This window comes from Amia ocellicauda, chromosome 14 (assembly GCF_036373705.1).
Source record: "Amia ocellicauda isolate fAmiCal2 chromosome 14, fAmiCal2.hap1, whole genome shotgun sequence".
In the NCBI taxonomy this organism is placed as follows: domain Eukaryota; kingdom Metazoa; phylum Chordata; class Actinopteri; order Amiiformes; family Amiidae; genus Amia; species Amia ocellicauda.
In genome coordinates this window covers 15692741-15701092 of record NC_089863.1, presented here as the reverse complement: position 1 = coordinate 15701092, position 8352 = coordinate 15692741, and the positions used below count along the sequence as shown (strand labels likewise).

Sequence of the window (8352 nt, the reverse complement as noted above, 5' to 3'; positions counted from 1 at the left end):
CATGCGGCGCCGAAGGGGGTTCTGGGAATTGGAGGCTGGCGTAATTAGGTTTTCATTGTTCTGGGGAGCCTTGAGCTGGGCAGAGAACTACAAGTGTCATGGCGGCCCAGCGGATATGCACATGTTGTCGTAGGGCGTTTGGGGTTATGTAGTTTTGGGCCACTGACGGAGTTTCCCCGACATCAAATAGTGTCCCAACATATTAGGAATAATGGACACTTATTATTGGTCAACCCCAAAACACACAATTAAGACAGAGTATAAAATATTTGAAACAATTCAATCTGCATGACCTGAAGACATGAATGCGTGCAAATGAGCACCGAGAAAAGCCTCGAATTCAGTGTGCAACGCTTTTAACTGGTTAATCCTGTTTAGTAACAAGTAAGACTGAGAAACCGAACAATACTTAACCGTTTCAGATTTCGGGGAAGAAACAGGCGCACATGAATGAAGATTAGTTTCATGCCTTGTTCGCAAGTGACTTGGAAGGGGTCTAGAGGAAACCAATTAACCAATTAGGCGTGATGATATCATGCTGAGTTCTGTTTGTACATCATAGTTGTATGTTATTGTATACTAATTATATCTTATTGTGCTCTTTTAAGACTTGGATGAAGGTATAGGGCAAAATAATCAATCATTATAATGATATCCTATATTTAGAGTATTTATTTATTTTAAGAACCACTTTTGCGTCATCAATACATTCTTCTTCTTCCTCTTCTTCTTATTATTGAATAGGTTCACCATCCCTCCAAACTCTCTATATGAGTGAACACTATACTATAACTCCGTCACTCAGTGGGGTGGACTGAGACGTCAGTGCCGACGAAGACAGACTGACAGCCCGGGCTCGGCCCCGGCCCCAGTATCTCCAGTGTGTGGAGGGGGGGATAGGAGGAGGAGGAGAAAGAAGGAGGGACGAACGTGAGAAACTTCCAAAACGGAAAAACGGTCTTATAGCCTCCCGTCCCGCCTGCTTATAGTGTTTCAGTTTAAACGTGGCCGCCTGTCACTCCGTGTTGCGGATTAACTCACTTCTCCATCTCCGATTACTGGATTCCTACTCAGATTATTAATCCAGATGGACCTTGGCCGCCGATTTAAGCAGCGCTGTCCTTTTATTCTGTCTCTGAAAACGCATCCCTCTCTCACTCTGTCTGTCGCTCTTGGTGCCTCTTTCTTGGTCTCCTCTACCTCTTAAATGCTCTATTTCTCTCTGCTTTTTTTTCCGTGCTTTTACTTTCATTACACCACGCCTCCTCCCTCTATCTCCTCTCCGGCAGTCGACCATGACTCCTAAACTCAGTCATCTCCGGCGGATTGGTGCACGTCCCGTCCTGCCTCTCTCTGTGTGACCGATGCTGCGGGGTCCGTGATCGCTGCACAGGAGCTGGGTTGACTTTGGGTGCACCGGCTCGGATCCACTACTACGACGGTACTACTGACCTCCAACACCGGCCATGCATCTCGAATCGCCCCCCGGGTCCACCGTGTCGCCCTGCGTGTTGACAGTGAGCGATGGGTCCGTGAGCCTCGGCAGCACACCCGCACCCAGACCCGCACCCGGACCCGGACCCGGACCTGGAGATGCTTCCCCGACCCAGACGGACGCAGCCGGCGCCCTGTCCTCCTACCGGGACTTCGTGACCAGCACCTACATGGATCTGATCAGCGCCAACGAGCACTCGGTGCAAGCGCTCAACTGGCGCCGGCTCTACCTCAGCCGGGCCAAGCTCAAGGCATCCAGCCGGACATCGGCGCTGCTCTCCGGCTTCGCCATGGTGAGAGCGCCGGGGTCTTGGGTGGGGTACAGTAGGGAGCTAGGTGGGTAGAGATCGGGGGTTAGGGCTTAATTGATAAGAAAATATAAACCAGTGGCGCTCGATGGCGTTGTATTAAACTAGTGATTTAAATCGTTTTTAGGAAGTCGTGTTTCATGCAAAAATTGAGGCGAGTAACTTTCAGAGAAACATACTTTTAGAGAGATGCAAGTTAACACAATGAACGAATGTAAGTGTCAGAGTGACATCACCCATACAGAGAATTTGCATGTATGTGTATATAGGCTATTGAATGTGTCCATATATTTGGAATGTAGGCTATTTAGAATGCCATACATATATAAACATTCTAGATGAGTTTTCAGGTTTTTTTGTACATAGTTCTGTTGTAGGTGCAGCCTAAATATCAGTTAATACAAACTGATCTAGAATGGAAAACGACGTTTTTGTTTGACTTTAATTTTAAAAACAAAACTGTCCGGACATGAATGGTGATTTTAACTAATACTATTGCAATGTTTTTCACATCCAGCTTAGATTGAATCCGATTCCAGCAGGGTGTTTGGACATGTCCCCCGTTATAATTGTGCCTGGGAATAACAACTGGACGAGCAAGTGGGACGGGCTGTGGAGTGTGTGTGATACTGGGAGATTAAATGAATGCCCTGCGCTCTTTAATGGCTGCCAGATTTTTGCTTCCTATACGCGCCCTGCGCCTGTATTGTTTCGCAAGAGTGCGTTTGTGCAACTTCCCACACTCTTTCCTTGACTCTTAATCTCTGTAACCCGCCATGATCCGATGGAGACACCAGTCAAGCGACGAAAAGCAAAGATAAGAGAGACAGTGAGCGAAGTGCGTGTCAAACTTGACCATTAATAATGCTGGACAGGGCTCGTAGGGTTGAGGCGTGTGCAGTGAGGACATGTCTTATTGTTAGGTTTAGACCGATTCTGTATATAGTGTTTTTGGAGTTAGATCAATTTCAATCAAGTATATGTGGTGGAGTTTGGGGCTCCGGCCTGGGTCACGTTTCTGTTCGGTTAACAAGGAGGTTGAGTTGCAGGTCGATTCTGGCTTCCAGTTTGTGGAGGGGCCTGCGGGGATAATAGGTAGCTACCCTGCTGGTGTCCAGTCGTCCACTGTTAAAGGCAGTAGAATCAGGGTTTGAATTATTCCATGGGCTTGTTTTTACATAAATAAAAAAAGACAAATTCGATAGTGGGATTCCCACCCTCAAACTAAGTCTATCCATCTTCACAGGATACTGGACTTCTACAGCTCTCCCTCTCCGGCATGCATATCTTAATTTCTTTCTTAGCAGACGTCTTATCCAGGGCGACTTACAGTTTACACAAGAAACATTTCAAAGCCTTACAAAGGGCAGTGATATGATATGATATAGTGATATAATCAGTACAAAACACAATAAGCATACATCCTAGTACAATGAGCTAACAGGTGCAGACATAATGCAGTTATGTCTTAGGTATGTGCTTAAGGGTGTGGTAGGTAGAAGTTGCAGTAAAACAATGGAAGTGCATAGTTGAATAAGAGTGCATAAGAGCAGCTAGGAGATTAGGCTGCTGTATTACGGGTACAGTCTGAACAGATGCGTCTTGAGGAGTCGCCAGAAGGAGATTAGGGACTGTGTGGTCCTGACTTCGGGTGGTAGGTGGTTCCAGCACTTAGGGGCTTGGAGAAGGAGCAGGCTCTGGAGGTAGGGGAGCAGAGGGGGAACAGTGTCTGGCACAGGAGGACGGAGAGGTCTGGAGGTAGTGTTAGGAGAGCCAGTAGGTAGCTAGGTCAGTCTGGTCGAGACAACAGTAGATGAGAGCCAAAGTCTTGACTGGATGTGAGCAGAGACTGAGGCACAGTGATGGCGGTGGCAGGGGGCGAATCAAGGCAGGGAGAACAGCAGACGAGCAGCCGAGTTCTGGATGATGCGGAGCGTGCGGGTAGCAGATGCAGGCAGGCGACACAAACGCAAGCCACCCCTTCAGTGCGTCTGAATGCCTGGGCTCGGGGGAGGGTTAAACAAGAGAACAGATTTGCAAATTAGAGATTAGGAGGTGTTCTAGGCTCATGTCAGTTGTTTCTGACTTGCTTAAACTTAATCTTCTCCAGTTGGTACAGCCCCCACCCACACACACACAGAGGCAGAGGCAGTGGAGAGAGAGATGCAGATACAGGAAGAGAGGAAGAGACGCACAACCACACACACACAGAAGGAGAGAGAAAGAGAAGAGCAGCTACAGAAAAGAGGAGGAGTCAAGGATATTGATGGATAAAGAGAGAGTCCAACTGAAAAGGACAGAGATGCTAAAGCCAGAAGAGAGGGAGAGAGCTACATTCACTGCAGTACTTTTGTGGTAAAAGGGGAAAGTTGCATAAGGGTCATCTCCTCTCCCCAATCTCTAAATCCCTAAATCTCTCTAATCTCTAATATTTGTTTCATTGCTGATAGTGAGTGAGCAACACAGGAATATTATATATATATATATATATATATATATATATATATATATATATATATATATATATATATATATATAGAAAGCGAGTCTGGCCAAGAGACAGATGGGGAAAGTAGACGGATGCCTGGATATGTTTAAAAATACTTCCTGCCTCCCTGACACGGAGCTCATCCCGAGATCAGACTCTGTGACAATGGCTCCCTGTGCTTGGCTCTAAGCCATGACGACCCCGCTGCCATCATTGGCTGGGTGGAGCCAATTGCGGTGCGCCGAATAAACAGGAAGCCAGGAGCCCGCAAACAGGAAATTGACAGAGGAACCTGGGTGTGGGGTGGAGTGTAAATTAAGATCTTTATGTTGACATTGATTTTTGTAATGATTATTATTGTAGACTACATAAAATGCATTTCATTAAGCCCTACTTCTCCCTCTCTTAATGTACTGTAGCATTGAGTCGGTCATGTGTTCCTCTCTTTCACGCATTTACTTAATATTTGGTTAGTGTTTATAAATAAACCCAGACAACCAGCCCCTTTCTCCTCCGAGTCCACCCTTCCTTCTCTCCCTCCCTTCTCCCCTCTCCCTCTGCACTCACTCCTCCACTGTCTCCATTTAGGGCCTGTAGGACTTTAGTTTTTTGTCCCAGTGTTCTAGATAGGAGGTTTTGTTTGACTCTGATTGGCAGTGTGTTAGTGTAGGAGCCCCATAAATAGTATGCTGTAGTAGAGCATGTAATTTGTAAACAATACCCTTCTTGTTTAAAAATGTGTTATTGTTCTTTAATTTACTATTGTGGAATTGATAGGATCGTCTGAAAGGAATTGCCACTCTATTGCTAAGGAGGCGCATCAAGTAATGAATAAGATGTAAGCTGAACCGGTGTCTCCGAGTAAACTAGAAGATGGAAAGAATCAACATTGACCAGTGTCCACTTTCCTTTTTGATTTGCTGTTGCCGGGTTGTCTGCCTGTGTGTGTCAGGCCGGTTACATTAGCAGTGCTGACTGAGTGGGGTTGGCATAAGTATGGGGTTAGTGCCGTGAACTGCGGGGCCAGCAGTCTCAGGGGACTGATGCTCTTCCCCCTCCCCCCAGGTGGCGATGGTGGAGGTGTCCTTGGACGAGGACTTTGACTACCCCCCGGGGCTGCTGGTGTCCTTCAGCGTGGTGACCACGGTGCTGGTGGCACTACACCTGTTCGCCCTGCTGGTCAGCACCTGCATCCTGCCCCACCTGGAGGCCGTCAGCAACATCCACAACCTGCGCTGCGTGGGCCAGTCCCCGCACATTGCGCTGCGGCCCCACATTGAGCTGGCCTGGGCCTTCTCCAACGTCCTGGGGCTGCTTCTCTTCCTGGCCGAGGTGGCTCTGCTCTGCTGGGTCAAATTCCTGCCTCTCAGCGCGGGCAAGAAAGTAGACATGGGGCAGAAACAGGGGACCACCCCGCGGCCAACAACGGGGTATAATGTTATGGTGTCCGGGTCAGGAGAGGGCTACAGCGCCGCAGTGGTGGCCACCGTGGTGATGGTGCCGGCTGGCCTGCTCTTCGCTCTGTTTGCCGTCCACTTCTACCGCGCCCTGCTCTCCCACAAGAGTGACCGGCACAGCCAGGAGCTCAACACACTCAAGCACCTGCAGCAGCAGCTTGACACGGTGTAAGGGAGAAGAGAGAGGGTGAGGTGCGTGGACAGAAAGGAAGAGATGGACCGAAACAGACACAGAATCGGAGTGGGAGACCACCAACAGGTAGACTGACTCAGGCAGGGTCAAAGCGGGAGACCAAGGGACTGGTGTTACCAGGGGACACCCTGCACACAATGCCTCTGTCCTGCCTCAGCACACCTCCTTCCTCCTGATCATCACTGCTGTGTCCACCAGACTTTTTGAAAAACAAGCCCAACTGAGGAGAGGAAGAGACCCCCTTAAACAGGAACACAAACCTACCCAGCAGACACTGGGGTTCTACAGGACACTTTCATAAGGTCTGCACTTTTTGACCGGCCTAAATCCATCCCCGAATGATGAGCTTGCTATGCTGCGTCAACTCTTGCACTCTGTGAATTCCAATACGTGGCATTGTCTCTGCTGTGCCGGCATCTAGTGGCCAGAATGAAAACCGCAGCACAAAATGGACTGCCCGGTTCAAGTAGGAACAGAAGATACTCTGTGCCCGAGATCTGAAAAGGAGGAGAGGAGAGTGCAGGGGGCTGGGGCTCTTTCCCCACAAAGAAATGAACACACCTTTTTGCACTGAGCCCACGGACCAATGGTAGTCACAGCTTTACACACTGGTGGTTTACAGTAAGGGGTCTACAGCTCTGGGCTTGGAGAGCAACCTGCTGTACAGGGTCTTGTGTTTTCACTGCGACCTGGGCTAATTTGTGCTCAGTCAGGGGTAGATTAACATGTGTGGCAGGTCCCTTACTCACTGGCTTTTTAAAACACATACCCGCAAGACTGTCTGGCTCTCCAGGGCCAGGGTTGCTGACCCCTAATTGAATTTCAAAAATTGCTGAATACTACTTGTTGAAGCCCGTCTTATAAGTATTATGTTAATCATTATTAATTTATTGTCAGATGCGCTTACCCATGGTGACTTTAAGTTGACACTTCTTACACACATTTCAAGAAAGAGGACAGTCAGAGAGAGCAAATCGTATAAAGATACTAGGGCACGGCCTTCCGCGATTGGATAAGAAGCTCGCCGAGTTGTTCTCTGATTGGTCACTCGTTTCAAGCCCCGCCCCTGCCCAGCTGTAGCAGAAACAATGTAAAAGTGACACCAGTGGTCAGAACAGCATTGCGAGAATGCGAACGCAGCTGAATGTGGGATTGTTTGTACGTTCTTTTAAATTGTTTTTAAAACTATTTTAAAAAGGAATCTTAATTGTTTTTAAAGATTTAGTTGCTTTTAAACCACATTGTTTAGGGTTTTTTGGTTTAGTTTTGTTATATTCTTTTGTCAAATACATTGACCGTTTTGGATTTAATTTTAAATGCATTGGACCTTTTTTGTTTGTTTTTTATTTTTACCTTTTTAATTGTTTCTTTATTTTGTCCAATGCATTTTCAGTTATTTTCAATGTATTTGACTTTTATGTTGGTGTGCAGTTTTGCATTAATCACGTTTATTTTGAAGTTAATTGTTTTGTTGTTTGTTAAAAATCACAAAGATTTTAAAAATGTTAAGTGATTTTAAGGATTGATTTTTTTTAAAGATTTTAATCATAAGTATTAAAAAATTGAATTGTTTTTAATTTTGAAATGAAAAATACTAAATGCAATAAAATAGTATTTTAAATTGTGCACATTATTTTTATATACATGCAAAATGAAGATCTTGGGTATTAAAAATATGTAAAAATTATAAAGAATGTCCTTGTCTTTTGTACTTTATTTCTTCTTTTTTATAGCATATACACCTGCTGCTTCAACATGTTTTCAGCGCTATACTGAGTTATCCACTTGAATCCGTGGCGAACAAACCCCGGAAAAGACACCTGATAAACCGGGGATTGTAATCAACATGTATGTATTGCATGCAACGTATCGCCAAAAAAAACCTTCAAAACACGTGTGTATTAGTCGCGTTACTGCTCAACTACTAAAACTAACAAATGACAATACTGAAGACGGCGATTGGTACTATAACATCGAGGTGGATCAGAATGAGCCTGTGCCAACGCGAATTGGTTTTGTTTTTGCTAATTGCTACTGTAATCAGTGGCTATAAAATGCACACACACGCTAGAATACAGACAGCAGCATTCGCGGTCGTGCAATTGATTTATTTGAATATGCAGGCAATCGAGTTGTATTTCTATCTGTAAGGACTCCAAACACTGCACCCACAACCTTGTCACGATTTCAAACCAATTGCACTTGTAACTTCTTTTGCATTATTTTGCATTTCGCTTTTTCCCCCCCAGCTGCTCACAATTCAGCAGCAGCGAAACCATCGTCCCTCCCGTGCAGCTGGTAAAAAGCAAATACGCAGTCTACATACGGGTCCTGCGCTGGCTCTGCCTGATCACGCCGTACAGAACAACATTAAGCCACACATTACCGGCGGCCGATTCGCCAGACAAGTCA

At 46.1% G+C, this 8352-nt stretch overlaps 1 protein-coding gene across 1 annotated transcript; it reads left to right on the top strand.

The window, feature by feature from the left end:
- Nucleotides 1-40: 40 nt before the first annotated feature.
- LOC136768850 (calcium release-activated calcium channel protein 1) lies at nucleotides 41-7634 on the top strand. Its single transcript, XM_066723236.1, has 2 exons — nucleotides 41-1787; nucleotides 5356-7634. The coding sequence occupies exons 1-2, from the start codon at nucleotides 1467-1469 to the stop codon at nucleotides 5917-5919; spliced, it is 885 nt and encodes a 294-aa protein (XP_066579333.1). The 5' UTR covers nucleotides 41-1466; the 3' UTR covers nucleotides 5920-7634.
- Nucleotides 7635-8352: the final 718 nt, after the last annotated feature.

Coding starts and splice junctions, on each gene's coding strand:
- LOC136768850 (XM_066723236.1), top strand. CDS start 1,467: ATGCATCTCGAATCGCCCCCCGGGTCCACCGTGTCGCCCTGCGTGTTG. Junction 1,788..5,355: donor TGCTCTCCGGCTTCGCCATG/GTGAGAGCGCCG, acceptor CCCTCCCCCCAG/GTGGCGATGGTGGAGGTGTC.